Source organism: Megalops cyprinoides, chromosome 3, assembly GCF_013368585.1.
Source record: "Megalops cyprinoides isolate fMegCyp1 chromosome 3, fMegCyp1.pri, whole genome shotgun sequence".
Taxonomy (NCBI): Eukaryota; Metazoa; Chordata; class Actinopteri; order Elopiformes; family Megalopidae; genus Megalops; species Megalops cyprinoides.
Window position 1 is genome coordinate 259,028 of NC_050585.1, and position 21,269 is coordinate 280,296.

At 41.0% G+C, this 21,269-nt stretch overlaps 1 protein-coding gene across 3 annotated transcripts in view; it reads right to left on the reverse strand.

Annotated features, from left to right (window-relative positions):
* The window catches only part of LOC118775541 (glutamate receptor 3-like), a 104,955-nt gene extending 85,847 nt beyond the window's left edge, over positions 1-19,108 (reverse strand). For all 3 annotated transcript variants that reach the window (XM_036525508.1, XM_036525505.1, XM_036525506.1), the window contains exons 1-2: positions 18,758-19,108; positions 17,907-18,065 (exon numbers count right to left, since the gene is read on the reverse strand). In XM_036525508.1, coding sequence (XP_036381401.1) covers positions 17,907-18,065; positions 18,758-18,842 — 244 coding nt within the window. In that variant the 5' untranslated portion in view covers positions 18,843-19,108. The remainder of the gene's footprint in view (positions 1-17,906; positions 18,066-18,757) is intronic.
* Positions 19,109-21,269: the final 2,161 nt, after the last annotated feature.

The window sequence follows — 21,269 nt, forward strand, 5'->3', positions numbered from 1 at the left end:
GATCTGGGCTAATTATTTTGGAGACTTTGGACAATATCTTGAGGTCAGCATTTATCAATGAGACTGGACGGTGATTGGCACACTCCAAGGAGTCCTTACTGGGCTTAGGCATAACTGTGATCAGGGCTGTGTTTAGGTCTCTATGGAAAGTACCATTTTCAATGGCATAATTTAGTGTTTCTAACCATACTGGTCCAAGAATATCCCAAAGTGCTAGATAAAGTTCCACAGGTATGTCATCTATACCTGGCGTATGGCCCTTGTTTGTAGCTTTGACTGATTTAAGTAGCTCATCCAGTGTAATAGGAGAGTCTAGGGTTTTGGTGTCCTCTAATGACAATGTAGGGAGGTCCAATCCACCAAAAAAATCGATAAAATCATTTTCAGAAGGAACTGAGCCACTTGTATGTACAATTCTTTAACCCTTTCGCGCTTACGGTCACACCGATGTGATTAGCCGTTTAACGCATATGCTAAAACCGGTGCAATTAGAACACTAGATTGGAAAAAATTCTAGCTAATTTTAGCTTTGAAGAAACAGTGATTTAACGTTAAAAATATAGCAAATGCTAACTGTAAACTATGAGAAGCTTAATAACGCTAATGAAAACATAATGAACCATGGTAACAGTGCGCTGCATTGAATAAAAATAAGTTACATACGAAAGGGATAATAAAGTTAGGCTACTTAGAGGAGAGCCGGGATGGAAGTAACACTTTTCAGATAAACGTCATTTTAAAAGATAACGTTACAGAGAGAAACTAATTTTCATTGTGATCAACAACTCACGTGTGTGTTTCATCAATACCAAGGTGCTATTTTGTACAAATGTGGAACAACTTCGGTATAATAATATAAGTATAGTTGTTATTGTAGAGGGATGAAAGAAACAACTGTTACAATCGTCCCAACAATGACTCCTGACAGTTAAACCTGACTTGCTTCTAAACTGAGAAACTCGGATATGGCAAACTTTGGGATGTGTTGAAGTACTAATTAATCTGTCTAATGATCATGACTCTGACACATGAAACAATAGACACAACTTGTCATTCAAAAAAAAAAAAGCTTGAGTGAATTTAGGTACTTTCCGTGATCAAAAACAGCTTCTCGGGTATAACTCCACGAAAGTATGGTGTATCGACGCGATTTTTCAGGGTTCTGGTAAGTACAGTGGCATGCAAAAGTTTGGGCACCCCTGGTCAAAATTTCTGTTACTGTGAATAGTTAAGTGAGTAGAAGATGAACTGATCTCCAGATGACATAAAGTTAAAGATGAAACATTCTTTTCAACATTTTATGCAAGATTAGTGTATTATTTTTGCTTTGTACAATTTTAGAGTGGAAAAAAAGGAAAGGAGCACCATGCAAATGTTTGGGCACCCCAGGAGATCTGAGCTCTCAGATAACTTTTACCAAGGTCTCAGACCTTAATTAGCTTGTTGGGGCTATGGCTTGTTCACAATCATCGCTAGGAAAGGTCAGGTGATGCAAATTTCAAAGCTTTATAAATACTCTGACTCCTCAAACCTTGTCCCAACAATCAGCAGCCATGGACTCCTCTAAGCAGCTGCCTAGCACTCTGAAAATTAAAATAATTGATGCCCACAAAGCAGGAGAAGGCTATGAGAAGATAGCAGAGCATTTTCAGGTAGCCCTTTCCTGAGTTCGTAATGTAATCAAGAAATGGCAGTTAACAGGAACAGTGGAGGTTAAGTTTAGGTCTGGAAGACCAAGAAAACTTTCAGAGAGAACTGCTTGTAGGATTGCTAGAAAGGCAAATCAAAACCACGTTTGACTGCAAAAGACCTTCAGGAAGATTTAGCAGACTCTGGAGTGGTTGTGCACTGTTCTACTGTGCAGCGACACCTGCACAAAAATGACCTTCATGGAAGAGTCATTAGAAGAAAACCTTTCCTGTGACCTCACCACAAAATTCAGCAGAAGTTTGCAAAGGAACATCTAAACAAGCCTGATGCATTTTGGAATCAAGTCCTGTGGGCTGTTAAGTTGGGGGGGTTGGGGTGGATCAATCATGCTAAGGTTAGGAACAGGACTCATAACTGAAAGGTTGCCAGTTTTATTCCCCGCTGGGGCACTGCTGTTGTACCCCTGGGCAAGGCACTTAACCCAGAGTTGCCTCAGTAATATTCAACTGTATAAATGGGTAACATGCAAAAAAATTGTAACCTATGAAAGTCTTTCTGGATAAGAGCATCTGCTAAATGCCAAAAATGTAATGTAATGCAAATGAGTGCAAGGCCGCAGGGATAATAATGACATTTTCCTGTGTACCCTGGTTACGTTCATTGCATAAGACTGAGATACTGTGATGGTCCAGTCATAGTGAACTGTCACTTGCAATCACACATGATGTAAAAGTCACAGGACTCACAGAGGCGTGCTTCCAAAGACTGGCATTACGTGAGCCCAAGACTGTCCGTGTGTGCGTAAAATGTAGGCATCGTTAGGTGTCAATAAGTAAAATCTTTAATATTTCAAAATAATCTTCACTATGGAAAATGTAAAATATTTCAGTACTATGACAGTGTGAAATTCAGTATATAGACATGCTGACAGAAAGTGAAGTGTTAAGTTGTTAAGTAAAAATTAATTTGGACCTTTCTTAAAGTTTCAAAAGGAGTGAGATTTAAATAAACATACCTTAATAACAAACTTTATAACTACCCCCTGTCCCTGCAGAAGGAATAATAAAAGGAGGCTGCCAGCAACATCTTAAATACATCAAATGAACCAAAGACATTACACACAAGCAAAAGAATATATGCAAAGAAAGAGACATATTTAGGCTAGTAACAGTAGCTAGTAGCTACAGGAAACTACAGGATGTTTTGTTTTCATATAGCTAACTTACAAACAGGCTACTCTGCAAACTCACATATATGATATTGTAAACAATAAGCTTATTGTTTAAATAAATATTTAAATTTATAAAGCAGATGCATGTTTCATGTCCCAAGAAATATTTCAGAGATACAAGCAACCCCAAATGTATTCAGATCTCCAAGGCTCTACTATACCTGGATTAGTGCTGACCAAAGCATTCTCACAAGGTGAAATTGAAGAGACAGGACTGAGATCAGGGATCAAAGTGACACCACTCTCTCTGAGCATTGATTTATCCATGACTTATTTCATCCTCTAAATGGATTGACTTCAATGAAGAAAGGATTGCAGAAACTTAAACATAGGGCCTTTGGATTGGAAAAACCATAAATCCATGTGAAGATGATGTACTGTTCACTGACACAGACAAATATGTCCAATCATGTTTTTAATGAATCTATTAGAATGTGATTTGTGATTTGTTTTTGGGATTTTGGGTATTTCCAAGATTTTTTTATAAAACCAGGCAATATCTAAGCTTTCTTCATCACTTTCACCCTGTCCAATGTGTGTATGATAATGTGTGAGTGTCTGATGGCCTCATGCAGTTGAATAACTAGTTAATAGCCCACACCTCCAAATTTGTGTGGAGGCTGTTTAGTCCTTGTGTTAAATCATTTTTATCCTTTTCACTTGTGTCCCATGCATACTCAGCAGAAGTCTTTCTCCAACAGTGTAATGCAGTTCACCTCACAAGTGACTAAAACTCTGTTGTAATCAAACTCCATAACAGCCCTGGAGGCCCACTGCTCACGTGTGTCTGATATACTGGTGAAATGATGGAGGATGTGTGGTTGACTCTAGTGATGGCCTAAAAGGGATGACATCTGCTCATTGACAATGTTGTGTCTCTGAAGTAAATGGAAAGCCACCCACCACCTCTACCACTTGCCACGAAGGCTGAGCTTTCTACTTTCCTGTTCAATGCACTGATGCCATGCTAAACCTGTTACCTTATCGATCACACAAGCTTTAGGACGGTCATAGCTAAAGGGGATGTGACAATCATTAAATCTCAACCCACTCAGAGAAGAATGACATCACTCATCCATGACCACTGGCAACAGAGCCAGTGGCCCTTCTTGGCAAGGGCGTAGGAGAGAGTTTTATATTGGGGGGGGACACAACTTGCTATGATTTTTTTTGTCTATATACATAATCCCAGTCATTAAAGAAGCATATATCTTGATTGAAGAATAAAACAATATCAGGATGGCTTGAAACAAGAAGGTTCAATTTTATTGTAGAAAACATTTTTGCAAATCTACGCAACTGTTTACTGTCCAGGTATCTGACCTGCCTTAACACCACAGCTTCATCAGTTTCAGATTTTGTTGTGTACAAATAAATAGCTATGTCTATGACTATGGGTTAGTCCTCCTACTGTTTTGTCCGTTTACAGCCAACTATTCCGTCTAAATATTTAGGTTAGCATTAACGTTAGTGCCCAGCAAGCTAACGCAACAGTTGACAGAGAAATTGGTCCCTGGTTGTCGTCATAGTTTACTGAGCTGTGATACTTTGAACGTTCAGGTTACATAAGCACATAATTCTCCCACCGGTATTACTAGCTAGTTAGATGATACTAACTTTACCGCAGCAGTATGTCAGTGACAAAACAGCTGGCTAGCTAACGTTAGCTTGTTCATTAACGATCAGCGAAATAAGTAACAAGCTAACGTTATATATAAAATTTTACTACATATTCAAACAGAATACTGTTCAGTATTGCTGTCAAAATTTGCCAAAAAAGACATTCGAATTTTCCCTCTAAAAAAACACAACAATTCGGACCATTAGAATATCTTGAGCTATCGCCACACATTACAAAATCAAACAAAATAGATGCCTAATTAAATTACTGCAGTAGAACGGGACAAAGATTTTAGAGCATAGTGCTTTCGGACTATCGGTCTGAGTGAGCTCAGACGCTGTGATTGAACAACAGTATTTTCTCACCATGAAACAGGAAATAATCAACCCATTCCTGGCCTGCAGAGCACATAGCTTTATTCACTAAACAAGTACTCTTGGAACAAAATTAAAGTCCACAATTCCAGGAAATGTGACAACATATCCATAGGCTAGCTAATGCAATTCGCTTAGGTGCTATTACAAACGGAAAAGACTGATAGGCCTACTTACATTCTTGTGCTTTAAATTAAGAATGCTATTTGAAAAACTGCAAAAAAAAAAAAAAACTTTAAATAACTTAGCCACCCACCAACCAAAATCCAAAGTACCTCCAAATAGGGCTTTTAAGGTTGCCTGGCGTGCAAATCTCTTTCCACCATGACGCTCACGTGCGCTGTGTATCGACTCTTGTGTCTGTCATGCAGTGCAGCAGTGGTTTACGCCCACGCGAGAACTCGCTACACAGCAGCAATATTTTTTTTCCTAAATAATATTTATTTACACAAACGAATATTAATTTTAACATTCGAATATCTGTTTCTTTCAACAATTCGAATTTATGTTCAAATTTAGAATATTCTTTGACAGCTCTACTGTTCAGTAGTAGGTTATAGAGAATTTGATACCGAAGCATGCAGCGAAAGTAGCCTAGAAAGACTACCTCCTACGTCCTTGATTTGCAAAGGCGTTTACATTGTGAACTCAAATGTTTTTTAGGTCATTAAATTAATCATTAAATAAATGACTGTTGTGGCTAGCTGTGTCATCCCAGTTAATCTGCTGTGTCACCGAGCGGGAGCCCTGAGTTATCTTCGAAAATAAAAACCTGTTAAATGAGTTTACTGTGCTCGCGGTCGTCATTTAAAATGAATTAAACGTATCCTGAAATCAAATTTTATTTAACGTACAGTAGTTTTAACAGTAGCCTAAAGAAACTAGCTCGCTAATAGCCTACGCTACAATCGCTGTTGCCAAATTATTTGAAAGATATAACGTGAAACTGGTCGCTAAATAAATCCACACACGTCTAACACTATCACCTACCATACTTTACTTCAAAAAACTGTTTAAACAATTAAACGATTTGGCGGCTCCATGTTTAAGGCTTAGGTTCAAGTTAGCTTGCGTGTTTTTTGATTATGATCCAGTCAGTAAAAGTGGCGCACTCACAAAACAAGGTCAGGGAGAACGATATTCTGTTTCCAAATTAAACTTTTATTCCAAATTTGCCAGTTGTTGTGACTCGACTACAAATAATGTTTTTACTTAATTTAAGTACCACAGCCTAGGCCTGTTTTATTGGGGAACTAGTGTCGTCCCCCCCGCCCCCAGTTCCTATGCCCCTGCTTCCTGGAATGCAATTTTGCATTTAATTTACAACACTTATTTATTCCTGTTTTCCATGTCTCTGTCTTTACACTGCTAATTAGATGCTGTTGCTCAGACAATACTAGTAATTTACACATACACATTCCATATCTACATCTGAATTTAACTGGACCATTTGAGGAAAATTACACCCCTCTGTAGAACAGCCCTGAACTGAAAATCACAATGCTTAATATAATTTCTTTCTCCCATTAGAATTACCAGCTGTATGCTAGGCTTGTCTCATTATGACAGTCTGCACTCGTGCAGAAGCACTTATGTGAGATGAATGCAATCGTCCAACACACTTGCATGAAGTCAAAGGCTACAAGTCACACAGCACACTACAGTAGGGTGACCATACGTCCTCTTTTTCCCAGACACATCCTCGTTTAGAGACGCATGTTTTAGGTCCCAAAAAGAGGACATATGGTCACTGTGCTGTCAGTGAAGTGCATACTGTCTCTTTAAGAGTTAGTCACCTATTGATGATGTCATCAGCACCTCATTTTTCTGTTCAGGAAGTGTTTAGTTAAGGGAAAAAGTTAGAAAAGGCTTCAGAAGTTCTGGTCACGACAATTCTCTTTGTCTGTTACGTTTCATGTTCCTGGATGCACAGTCGGTATGTTTGTGTTGTTAACAAAGCCTTGAGTGACATTTCATGTTTTAATGTGAGTTTACGATATATGTGTTGGTTAGTATGTGCAGGATAAGATAATCCATTGTCATAATTAAAACACTTAAAATGGTTAAACATTCATTTTAGTTAATTGTCAAAGCACGGGTTAAAATGGCAAGTAAGTTGCACACTTAAAAGAACTCAGGTCTCGTTTCATGGTTGTTTTATTGATATATACAGGAATTCATGTATTTATTATGTTGTATCTTCCTACAGTTTTACCCGCTTCCAGTACACCATTAAACAGAGTTCACCGAGTACTCTCTCCAGCGTGGTGATTTGGAGGAGGAGTTATCTATCTGTCAGCTTGTGCAGGGCGTACAAGGGTGGCAGAATAGTAAAACGACTGCTTCCTAACGGGCTGAAATACAGCAGAGCAGGTCAGTGTCATCTCTTTAGAACAGTGCGAAGCAGGCTCCCACAACATTATGGAAGAACATAAGTCACGATCCCCAAACAGCCTAATTACCCGGTCTGGTGGGTCAGTAACATCTAAGCGCTCTCGCGCCTCCTCTGCCAGCTCAGCAGCTGCCGTAGCCCTTGCAGAGGCTGAAGAGGCCAAAGCCAAAGCAAAATATGCAGAAAAGGAAATGCAGATTAAAATGCAAAAAGCACGTTTGGATGCAGAGAAAGTATGCTTAGACGCACAACTTGATGTCCTAAATGCCGAAAAAACAGCAGCAGCAGCGGTTGCAAAGGCTGAAGCATTGGCGGCAGCTCTTGTGTGCAGCAAAGAATCCATCTGTGAGTAAAAAAGTGATGTAGGATTCAGTTTTCATGATTCTGCTCAACGAACGAATGATTATGTACAAGAGCAAGCCAGACTACAGACTGATGCTCAGGCAGATCCAGTAATGATGTCAGAAGAGTCATTGCCACCACTACAATCTGTGTTATATGAAGACTCTTGGCCACAGCCACCACCACCGCCAGTGCTATCCCAAGTGCGGGGTCAAGAGATAGACAGCAGCTTTCCCCATAGCTGGCAATCTGAAAGGGCCACCGCTGATGTTGAAACACATTTCCCCAGTAGTCACGCAGCCAACATAAACAGGCGTGTAACGTACCCTGATGCAAACGTCGCTGGGCCATCACAGATCAGTATTCAAGCTTTAGAGAGCAGAAGCACAATGTTTATTTCGGCCACGCCAGACCACCTGAAAACCACGGTCACTTACCTGCAGATACTCACCACCATGGTGTGGCTCAGCCATTAGCCTCAGCGCCGACGCCGCAGTTTCAGACTTGCCCACAGGTCAAGCCATACCCGCCTTCACCAGCAACAGGTGCCCAGCTTCCTGTCAGCACCCCACAGGCGTGCTATAGAGACAATCAGAATATATCTGATCTTGTTAGGTTTATGGCACGTAGAGAAGTTATCGCCACAGGCCTTCTGCAGTTTGACGATTGCCCAGAAAATTATAGGGCTTGGAAAGCGTCATTCTTAAACACCACAATAGGCCTCAACCTCTCAGTTGAAGAAGAAATGGATCTGTTAGTTAAGTGGTTAGGTGCAGAGTCAAGAGAACAAGCGAAACGGATAAGAGCAGTGCATGTCCATAACCTAGAACAGGGACTTCGGATGATCTGGCAGCGTCTTGACGAATGCTTTGGAGCACCTGAGGTCATCGAAAGTGCACTACTCAAGAGAGTTGACAGCTTCCCTAAGATTTCAAACAAAGACTGGAAAAAATTGAGAGAACTGGGAGACTTGTTGATGGAGCTTCAGGCAGCAAAATCAGAGGGAGTGCTTACTGGTCTCGCCTGTTTGGATACGGCGCGGGGCATAACCAGCATAGTTCAAAAACTGCCCTTCAGTCTACAAGAGAGATGGATGATGTTAGGCTACACGTTCAAAAGGCAGCATGGGGTTTCCTTTCCTCCTTTCTCTGTTTTTGTTGATTTCATATCAGACCAAGCAAAGATGCACAACGACCCCAGTTTTCTCCTCCCTCTCCATGCGGACTACACAAAGCCAGAACACCCCAGAAACACAAACAGAACATCTGTCTCAGTCCACAAAACGGATGTCTCTCCGGATAAAACATCAAATGAAGATGTGCAGAAGGCCAACATTGATCCAGCGAAGCTGTGTCCAATTCATAGGAAGCCTCACCCCCTACACAAATGCCGTGGGTTTAGGGAAAGGTCTCTGGAAGACAGGAAGGCCTTTCTAAAGCAGAATGGTATTTGCTTTAAATGTGTGGCATCAACCACGCACCTAGCAAGGAATTGTGAAAAGTCTATAAAATGTAACGAGTGTGGTAGTGAAAGACATCACTCTGCCCTACACCCAGGACCTGCCCCTGTAAAGGCCCTTGCCCCTCCTGAAGATCATGGCGGGGAGAGAAGTGATTCTTCCAAGGAAGAAGTGTCAGCCAATTGCACTGAAGTCTGTGGGGGTAATCTGAGCGGTAAAACCTGTTCAAAGATTTGTTTTGTCAAAGTTTTCCCGACTGGTCATCAGGATAATGCAATCAAAGTGTATGCCGTCATCGATGACCAGAGTAATCGTTCTCTGGTTAGATCATGATTCTTTGATGTTTTCAAGTTAGACGGCCACAGTTCTCCTTACCGTCTGAAAACCTGCGCAGGTGTAGCGGACACAAGCGGGAGACGAGCTCACGGCTTTCAAGTAAGTTCCATAGACGGACAAGTCACTCTTTCTCTTCCAACCTTAATAGAGTGCAACAATATTCCGAATAACCGGTGGGAGATCCCCACACCACAAGCTGCTCTTCATCACCCACACTTACAGCCGGACAGCAGGACAGATCCCAGAGCTCGATCATGGCGCTCCAATCATGATGTTGCTTGGCAGAGACATTATCAGAATACATAAGGTGAGAAGACAGATAAATGGACCACACGACGCGCCATATGCTCAAAAACTGGACCTTGGATGGGTCCTAGTGGGTGACGTTTGCTTGGGCAGAGTCCATAAGCCACCTCATGTCAATCTCTTCTTCACCAACACTCTAGAGCACGGGAGGCAGTCACTCTTCAAACCATGCCCTAATACTTATCAGGTGAAGGAGAGCATCTGTCAAGTGAGGGCCCCAGGAAAGTACACTACTGTCTCAGCCGAGAAACCAGCACGAGACAAGCGTAGATTTCATAGAGAGGATGACATCTTCAAGAGAATGGAAAATGATGAAAAACTAGCCCTTTCCATCGAGGACCTGACTTTCCTCCACATCATGAGGAAAGGCTTCTACAAAAATCAAGAGAACAGTTGGGTAGCTCCCCTCCCCTTCAGGCCTCAGAGGCGGCCCCTCGAATAACAGAGAGCAGGCCTTGAATCGCTTCAGGTCATTAGAGTGGTCTTTCTCAAGGAAACCTGACATGAAGGAACACTTCTTTAGCTTTATGAAAAAGATACTGGAGCAAGACCATGCCGAAGTGGCCCCTCCGCTCAAGAAGCATGAGGAATGCTGGTACTTACCTCTGTTCGGGGTCTACCACCCGAGAAAGCCAGGCCAGTTCAGGGTGGTCTTTGATTCAAGCTGTCAGTATGATGGCGTGTCTCTCAATGATGCACTCCTGACTGGTCCTGATCTCAACAACAGCCTCCTTGGAGTGCTTATGCGCTTCAGGAAAGAAGCAGTAGCTGTAACTAAAGACATACAGCAGATCATTCCACTGCTTCCTTGTCAGGCCACAAGTTTCTCCGATTCTTCTGGTATCGGGATAATGACGAAAGAAAGAATGTCATTGAGTTCAGGATGAAAGTCCATGTCTTTGGCAATAGCCCCTCCCCTGCTGTTGCGATTTATGGTCTCAGACAAGCGGCAAGAGAGGGCGAGGCAGAGTATGGTGCAGACGCCCGAGAATTTGTCGAGAGGGATTTCTATGTCGATGACAGGTTAAAATCATTACCTACAGCTGCGGCTGCAATCGACCTCCTCAAAAGAACGCAAGAGATGCTGGCTTGTTCCAATCTGAGGTTGCATGAGATCACCTCGAAGTGGGCAGTGACACATTGCCAGTTCAATGCACCCTTGGAGTCGCCTGGGACCTTAAGAGTGACACATTTACTTTCCAGGTGTCAAGCGATAGGAAGCCATTCACCCGCCGTGTTGCAGTCTTGTCTCTGCAAGCCACCTCAGGGACACAACATGGTTTACAGGCCCAGCATTCTTGACCCGGCCAGATCAGGCACCTTGCAGTGCAGACAAATTTGACTTGGTGAGCCCTGATGAAGATGCAGATGTGCGTCCCGAAGTAATGGCACTCACCACTACAGCCAAAGAACATCACCTTGGTGTCGGACGCTTTGAGCGTTTTTCTACCTGGAACTCACTACTCCGGAGTGTTGCATGTCTGATACACATTACCCGCTCTTTCAAAAAGGATCCACCCAAGGATTCAAGACATTGTAAAGGTTGGCATCGCTGTACTGCAGCCAATGCTGTGGATGAGCTTGCAAGAGCAAAGAACGCCATCATCAAAGCTGTTCAGGAAGAGGCTTATGCAAGAGAAATTTGGTGCATTAGAAATGGTGAGAACATCCATAAGGATTGCCCCCTCCTTCCCCTGAATCCTGTTATGGGTGAGGATGGCCTCCTGAGAGTTGGGGGACGCATTTCTCAAGCAAACATTGGACCTGATGAGAAGAATCCCATCATAATCCCTGGGCGACATCACCTTGCAGTTTTGATAGTGAGACATTATCATGAGCAAACTCAACATCAGGGGCGGCATTTAACTGAAGGTGCTGTACGTATGGCAGGTTACTGGATTGTGGGAGCTAAAAGATGCATATGCTCTCTCATCTTCAAATGTGTTACTTGCCGAAGGCTCCGTGGAAGATGTGAAGTCCAGAAAATGTCAGACTTGCCCATGGACAGAGTCAGCATTGAACCTCCATTTACGTATGTGGGTGTAGACGTGTTTGGGCCCTGGACCATCTCCACCCGCCGCACCAGAGGGGGCCATGCCAATGATAAGAGATGGGCGGTACTATTCACCTGCCTATGCATCAGAGCAATCCACATCGAGATCATAGAGAGCATGGACACATCTTGCTTCATAAATGCCATGAGACGCTTCATCACTATCCGTGGTCCAGTGAAGCAGATACGCTCTGATCGAGGGACCAATTTTGTAGGAGCATGCAAAGAGTTGCGCATCCCTTCCAACGTGGATGAGAACAGAGTGTCTAAGTTTCTTTCAGAACAAGGATGCTCTTGGATTTTTAACCCGCCCCATGCACCCCCCATATGTGAGGCATGATTGGGATTACACGGAGAATTCTGGACTCTATGATGCTTCAGATGGGACCCTCAGATGGGACCCTCAAGAGTTACTCACGAAGTTCTTACCACATTGATGGCTGAGGTGACCTCTGAAGGGTACGCTGAACCGTGCCCGGGCCCGCTTGAAGAGGTGGGCTCGGGCACGGTTCAGTTGGACTCGGGAATGGTACGCATCAGTGTGATCGCTAACCGTGCCCGAGCACAGAACTCGAACAAGGCGTCAATGATGCAACTGTCCCATTTAATAAATATATCAGTTATAGCAACAGTTAGCTGGATATCTGTTAGTTACACACCCAGTCATAATCATTCCTTTAAACCATCATTTGATTAGCTAGCTGACTTCCTTAAATATAACAAGCTGGCACCTCCAAAATTCGATTGGTTAGTTCTGTAGATCTATACCTAAAAACTCTGTGGATCGCCATGTTAGCTTGATTACTAGCAAGCGAAATAAAACTAACCATACTTTATGTGGCGATGTAAGCATTGTTGTTATCAGGGGCTTAGAGTATCACAAAGGAAGCAGCCAACCCGTTTAAGTAGCTAGGCTTCGTTCAGATAGGTAGCCTGTTAGCTAACTAGCTATGTTTGTCAAATCTGTCGCTGGATATTTAACTTTAGCTCCCCAGCCAGTTAGCATCGATTATGCAACGCAGGGATTTTAAGTTAATCGTGCTGCACATATAAGAAGATTTTTACGGAGGCAGCTGACGTTGAGGAAGGAATTTGGAGCTGCTTTACTCGCAGACTACAATTCACGTTCATCAACAAGGTGAGAACCAGACTGTTACGTCGGCGATCGGGACACAAACGCGGACCACAGGATATTCCGGTTCCAGGCGTTTTATTAAAGTGGACAGGCAGTTCGTAATACCAGAGACAGGCAGGGTTCGAAGCACAGAGAAGCAGTCCGGGGTCAAATCCAGAATCGGGATCCAAGATCCAAACGGCAGGCAGAAATCGTGGTCGGGAAACAGGCAGGATCGGCAATGCAGCAAATAATCAGGAAAACTAAACGCGGGGACGAGACAGGTGAAAAATACTGAAACGAACTAGCAACAAGACAGAGACACGCAGGGAAGCTATAGGGCTGGGGTAACGAGGAGATGGGATGCAGGTGAGCAGGCAGGCAGGTGCAGGCAATGAGGAAATCATGTGGGCGGGGATCAGGCGGGGAGCAGGGCGGGGCTGGAACACAAGGAAAACAAAAGCACAGGGACAGGGAAAAACAAAAACACTGCGGCTTAAGGGGGCGGAGCCCTGACACAGACCCAAATATTCTCGAATGAATTGAAAAGTATACTATCCAAGCAGTAATAGAAGATGTTTGTTGTTGTAATGATGACGCGCACACACAAGTAGTAGCCCTAACTGGTTAACATTAGCTAACATTATTGTGATTAGGCTACTTTAGTCTGACACAAAATATTGGTCTGTCCCTTAGCATAATGACTGAAACGTCAGCTGCCTCCGTAAAAATCTTCTTATACGTGCAGCATGATTAAATGAAAACCGCTGCGTTGCATAATCGATAAATCTATAAGGCATGTGAGAGGGCCATGTGTCACTCCAAATAAGCCACAAAGTAAGTACAATCCATTGTGCTGTGCGAGAGCGCTTTTCTTCAACACAAAAAGTTGCATCGTGATGACATAAGCGTGCTCGGGCTTGGAATGTTAAGCGCAATGTGAGCGCAGGCCAGCGGGGGAGTGGGATGGGGGGACAATCGTGCTCGGGCACGGTACAAGGCAACCGGGCCTAGTGTGAGTACGCCCTAAATTTGATTTTCAGCCTGCAATATGATGATACATGCTGTTTCACGCATTGATCAAGGTGCTGCCACAGAAGAATCTGTCAAATAAAACATTTTAATTAAAATCAAAAACTGTAATATCTTATTTACGTACCTAGTCAGAATTGAGGGAAGGATGAATATAGCCAAATACAGAGAGGTCCTTGAAGAAAGCCTGCTCCAGAGTGCATTCAACCTCAGGCTGGGGTGAAGGTTCACCTTTTAGCAGGACAGCAACCCATACAGCTAAGGCAATGCTGGAGTGACTTCAAGAGAAGTCTCTGAATGTCCTTGAGTGACCCAGCCAAAGTCCAGATTTGAACCTCACAGAACATCTGTGGAAAAACCTGAAGATGGCAGTTCACAGACACTCCCCATTCAATTGAGCTTGAGAGGATCTAACAAGAAGAGAGACACTGCCCAAAACCAGATGTGCAAAACTTATAGAGACTTACTCAAGAAAGTTTGAAGCTGTGATTGTTGCCAAAGGTGCTCCTACAAAGTATGGAATAAATGGTCTGAATACTTAGATATTTCCATTTATGATCTTTAATAAATTAGATTTTTTTTTTTTTTTTGGAAAAATGTTTTTGCATCATCATCGAGTTATTGTGTGTAGACTGACAGCCAAAAGAATTTTTAAATTCCATTTTAGATTAAATCTATAACACAATAAAGTGTGTAAAAAGTGATGAGTTCTAAATACTTTCTAAAGCCACTGTACATTATGCCCTTAGTCAGGGCCCTTGCCTTAGTCAAGATCTTTGCTGGAGCCCCAACCTTCTCCCTGGAGCCTCATCAATAAACACACTATGGCTGCAAAAAGCTTCTTTTATTTTTATTCTTTTATTTTTAGTGCTACCAGTAGGTGATATAAATAACTGCAACAAAATTGTTAAATGAGAATTCTTATAATTATTGTTTAAATATTTTGATAAACTCATTAACCTCATTAACTTCTGTTAGCCTGTATGTATTTATGCCCACTTTGATCATGCGGGTAGCTTATTAAAAATAACCCAAGACCTACAGTGGCATGAAAAAATATATTCCCCCTTCTAGCTATTATCTATTATTGAAAGAGAGAAACATGAAATGAAGGAAAAAATCAGGAAAGGGACAAATACTTTTTCATGCCACTGTACATTTCAGTTTAAGAACATAGCTTGTTAGACAAGAGTAAAAACTATTCATCTGTAGACAAATCTATTGTGTGTTTTCTAAATACCACTTCTGCAATTGAACTGATGTTCATAACCAATGTGAACTGCAGCATTCACTGCTATATTACGAAACAAGCATTCAAACAAGCGTTGCAAGGAATAAAAATATGCACTGGTTGAGAATACATCTTCCAGCAGACGAACAAGGAAGCTAAGTTAAATGTTAAATAGCTGAAATACACACTCTGTTGCTGGTGTTTTGAGTGACATTTTTCCAATTTTCCAGTTATTGCAATCATTCAAATTTCCCTTTCAATACTTAAAAGTACAAACCAAATCAGTCATAACTGATGTTAGCTTGCTAAGAGATGAAAATGAAATTTTTGGGTTCAGTTCTCAAAATTATACTGCATAGCTTTGATTTTTTTAGGAGACAAAAATGACTGCTTTATAAACCATCAAAAAAATCACTGCTTCTTCATTGAACAACATCAAGCCTTCTCAATTGAGAGGTCGATAACTAACTTGCGGACTAGCTACAATGCCTAACACCCATATATTGACCACATTCGTGGTAAAACAAGTTCACTTCAAAATTCAACATGTAGTTACCTAACTTTCTAGCCAAAGGTTAGGTTATACAAAAACTGCCTCTACAAATCTGTTGTCATTCTTTGTACAGACAATTCAGCAGTAGGGGAGCACGGCAAAACAACCTAACGCGGGGCAAAATGCAACACAGACTTTTTATGTTATATACAAGGTCAAGCAGCGTGTGCTTCTGGCCACATTACCACATTTCCTAGCCACGGTCTCCCGCGAAAATTCAGAAAGATTCGTCAGCATTTTGAAGAAATCTGTGCCAAAGTGTTTTCAGGGCATGCAAGTATTTTTTTTCATCACAAGTGTTTTTCAGTTACTGAGCTGTGTGTGTAAATCACAAAATCCAACCTTATATTACTTTAATCACCATCTTGTTGCCTATAATGTAGCACCATTTTTAAACATATAACAAGCTCACAGCAAGTACTAGCTAGGCTTAAGTACAGCCTCCATACTGCAGGGTTAGTTGTTACACAGCATTACAACTAAGCCACCTTTCGTAAACAATGGCAAGAAGTTATTTCTCTCTCATATAAAATAAAAACAACTAATTTCATGCAACTTTTTATTCACAGAATGAGACATCGAATAAGAAAAAGGGATAGGGGAGTCTCATGTCAGTATTCATATATAATTTGACGTGTGTGTATGGATCTATCGATTGATTTGACTGTCATATAGATAGATAATATATGATGCAGTGTGGTTAGAAAATATATTTGTTTCATACAGTATAGAATTATATTGAATTAACTTTGCACCATTTTATCAGACTTTTCTAGCAAGTGTTACAACTAACTCTCTGTCTGTTACAATTAACCCCACCCATGGGGTAAGTTGTAACATTGCATCTCCCGTCATTTTCGGTGGAATTGCACATGAACGGTAGGTGCTAGAAACAAAGTGTTCGTTTGTAGCAGAGATGTATATGTTGCTTATATAAAAACATGATTATTCCAACTTAAACTTTTTAAAAATTATTTCGCAAAAACCAAAATGTGTTAGGTTGTGCCCCACGCTCCCCTACCTGCTCAGAGCATCTGCTTTTGCTTGCAGAAAAAAAAATCAGCAGTTGACAGGAGGACACTACAGTTTAGTATTCTGTGTTGCTGCTTATCAGGTGCTTGACTGACTCCGCTTTTTGCATTTCATTCAATGCCATTTCAAATGGTTTAATTCCGCATCAAACATCAGATAACAGACAACAGCATATTACTGGAGCAGTAGGGAATATCCTCTTACAAGCCCATCAAAGAATTTTATCACCCTTCAGTTACATTTTGGCTTAGCAAGTTTGGCCCTTACATAATAAAAGTTTGAAGAATAAAAGAAAGAAAAATAAAAACACATCAAACTGATGTTTCAAACTGTTGAGAAAAAAAAACATCGTGTTGACATAAATAGACGAAGCTGCAGCATGTGCATGTGTTCATCGCTAAACACGTGACCTCTCTACAGCTGCAACATGATGCAATCAAAGACTCCTGACTTCTGTACCGGTCAACAATGAAATGGGACGCACTAAATCCACACCATGATTAAACGAGACCATCTAAAGGACAGCAACTGAGCATTGCGTCCAGATCTTCAAAATAAAGGCAACGGAATTAATTCAGTCACTAAACCTCCTACTGGGCGACGACAAGTTGCATGAAATAAGGAGCCTTACAAACAACATAATGGACATGATGAATACGTATAGATCATAAGCATGTGTAAATTCACATTAGAGTAAGTTTTTCTACTCAACACTACACTTTTTATCGTACCACAGAACTACGCGATTTCTAAAATAAAAAGTCGTGTGCATTACATTGTCATTCGTTTCACATGACTACGTTATTTTTCAGTTATGTTATGTTTCAGTGGCATTTGAAGAACGAGCAGGAAGATATTACAGATTAGAGTCTGAAATACCTTTCTCAGCTGCAGGATCAATAAGCAGTTTTGTTCCTTTATTAGAGAAGCTACTCTTATAAACCGCAGTTAAACGGGCACTTGACTGCATATCTCTCGAACAGTTACACAACAGCTGGAGAACACTGTAATTGAATCTGAACATGGGAATTCACTGCATGACCTACATACTGTATCCGATGCGTACCCTAGAAAAAAAGCAGCTTTACATTGGAATGGGGTGAGAACACGCTCCAAACACAAAATACACATATATAAGGATAAGAAAGACCGTTATACTACTAAAGAACGGCGTACTCACATGCATGAGTAACAGAAAAGCTGTTGGAGGACTCGAGGTTATCTACGTTGTAGTTCAATTGAAAAGGTTTCTCAGTAACATTTTGATTGGTATTGTACAGCTGCACGGCGAATCGAAAAGCGCTGTGCTCCTGTACCGTAGATCGCACAAAAAGGCCCCCTGGAAGACAAAGAGATTCATCAGATACATCACATATGAAACTGGGATGCAGAAAATAAATCAGACGAACAAGTGACAGATTCCTTTATAATACGGAATGGCAGCTAAAATTGTTTGGGGTTAACAGAAGCTCATTTCAGTCTCACATACACATCTGAGTTTTAGGATCCAGATTTTACTGCAAGCAGCTGTAAGCATATAACTCGCGAAAGGATGCACATTTTACTGCAAATAATTACGTTTTTTACGCTCAATAAAATATACAGTAAACTAATCTAAACAAAATCCATTTTATGTCACCACTGCTCTGAAATCATATGTCATACTTCTGATCACTCACAGTGTTCTTTTTGTGAACGGTTATTTAGTTTAGATCACAACTGTTTGTAAATTCTCTCCATAGTTTAAATTGCACGTGTTAAATAATCCAGTTTCTTTGACATCATTCTTGTTAAAATAATATCAACATTTCAAACTGTTTCTGCGAATACAAATCCATACAAAATCTTGGACTGGCGTAGGAGTTTTTGTAAAAGCTGTAGAATGTTCCAAAAAAATTTATGATGTACAAATGTAGATTCGTATGTTAAAATATAAATTACCGCAATCAGCGTCGGATCACTCTAGTACAGGGCATTTAACATTATACATCACAGAATCACTTCACATGTTTAAAATAGTTCTTTACTTACCAATGTTTATCTGGTTTGGAAAACCTGCAAGAGATTTACCAAAAATCCACAAGAGAAGAACACTCTGTACCACGCCATGCCCCATTTTCTGCAACCCTGAAATTCAATTCCTTAAACGAAATTGATCATAGAAAACCTGTACACAGCATGAAAACCTCCCAGATGTATATTGTTGTCTCACGGTGCAAGATGGATGGTACAGCAAAAATTCGGACGTTGGAAAATGCATGGACTTACACCAAAGATGGTTCTGGAGAACGTATCGTAACTGATTATGAATAAGGCACTTCCAGTTGGGACAGCACGGGATTATTGATCAAACTTCATCCTGCATTAAATTAGATCAACCTCTCCTCGCACCCCCTACTGCAGACCTAAAGGGCAATGCCCTAGTACTCCGCGTCTGTCAATACGACGGTGCAATCGTTAAAAACACAGAATACTCACATAAACCACGATTTCGAATAACCAGCCGTAATATTTAGGATAGTTTGGATTCGGAAAGGAGAATTGTGTATTTAAAACTATGCTACTGTCACTATCTCGAGTGATGCGCAACGGAAGCTGTCATTATCGTTTAAACGAAAAATCTCATCATACAGAGGGCCAGAATGAAATATAACAGATTGAGTCAATAATAATAAAAAAAATAAACAGGCAGTGGGTGAAATGTACAATCCTTAGAGCTGAAATTATATTTTCTGCTCCCAGTAGCTGCCCTACACCTACCTTAAACAGCATTACAGATTGTGACATCAACAGCATCACGCTGAAAAGATGCAACTAGGACCTAAATGATATGACCTTTAGTTATAATAAGTGAGTTATAATTGCTTATTTATTATGAAAATTTTATTCTAAGGCACTTGTGACAGTATTAAAGGAATGTAAAAAAAAAAAACTACTAAACAACATGATTGACTTTTCTCCTTATTTTCATTGAACTGAAAAAATTCACTTGCATCATTGCACTGGAGGTGAAAGTGGCCTAAATGTTTCTAAACATAACCTTGAACACGGACATGTTATACTCTAGTGCATAAAAAATCCATTTGCACTTCCTCCATGTTCCTATGCAACGTAATATCACAAGAAGCGATCCATGTGTGGAGGTGCATCGGTGCGCTGAAAGAGCACTCATAAATACAAGTGCTCACTGGTATTGTTAGTGCAGCCTGGGCAGTCTTTTTGAAAGATGAAGACATGAGAGAATCCAATATCTTGTAAACAGCTTGTGTGTTGGGAATGGCCTCAATCTCATTTTAAAAACAGCTAGCTTCTGGCGACCACTAGTTCTTCCAAATGTAACTAGATGTTGTAATGTTTACTAAGTTCTTCAAGGCGTTTCTGAGACAGAAAGTTTTTGGACTTTGGACTGCAGCCTTGGGCTTATAGAACAGTGATGCTTTAATAAGTAATTACTTTTGCTAAAGGCTTGAAAGCTCAAAGTCCTGCTTGGCTGTGGTGATGTTTACCTAGCTAGTACCAACAGTTGATGTATACATGTGGCTCGGCTGGCCATAGGACAAAGTTTCATCAATCCAGAGATGACAAATATCGACACATAAAACATTACAGCTAGAAAGCAAAAAATATTGTGTCTTGTAATGTTAGCATTACCTTTCTCATTTTTGCTACGTCACCATATTGTGCAAGTGGGCCCAGATTTTATACCCTCTCAAAACAAAAGAGTAGACAGGAGACGAGGCAGGGCGGAGTAGTTACATTGCCACTACATTTGACAGACATGTCTTTGTGAGCAGTGTTCTTAGTTGTATATTTTGCATTGGTGATGCATGTAATTCATCACACAGTAATAATGTGACATTAAAAAAGAGACTGGGGGCTGATGAAAAAAGACATGGAGCTATAGCCCAATAGCACAGGCCTAGGCACACCCCTGTACCTGGGTACAATAATTCCCTCAGATATATAATAATTGCCAAAACCTTATAATTTGCACAGAATTGTATGGATGAGCTGCTTTGGATTAAAAAACCAGAGGGTTTTCATGTCTTCTGCTGAAGCTAGCTGGCTAACTTTCCTTGGCAGGTTTATAGGAAGCTATCTCTCTGCTACATAACCTAATTATTGCAACTTTGATTCATTTGTCCATTTGTGGTTCAATGTAAATGGTAGACTAGCTAGCTTGCTAGGCAGTGTAAATTATGAATAAGAATGTATACTTGTCACAAACTAACTGGGCTGTAATCAATGCTAGCAAGCTAGCCAGCTTTGTATCTTGGGTGATCTTGGTAGATTGCTCAAGTCTATTGTAATCCATTCTTTCCCATTCCCCTTTCATGCAACAGTCATTCATAAAGTCATTTTTTCTTAATGTCTATGTTAGCCCAGCCTCAGTTCTGAACTGGGGTATTCGCTGTGCATTTGTTTTTTCAGTTTCCCTCAGGATACAAATGGTAGTGTTGGTTAGCTACATCTGGTCATTTGGTTGATAATGTGGGGCCTCAAGCTGCAAAATATTAGCATGTTGCTATACCATTAAATCTAA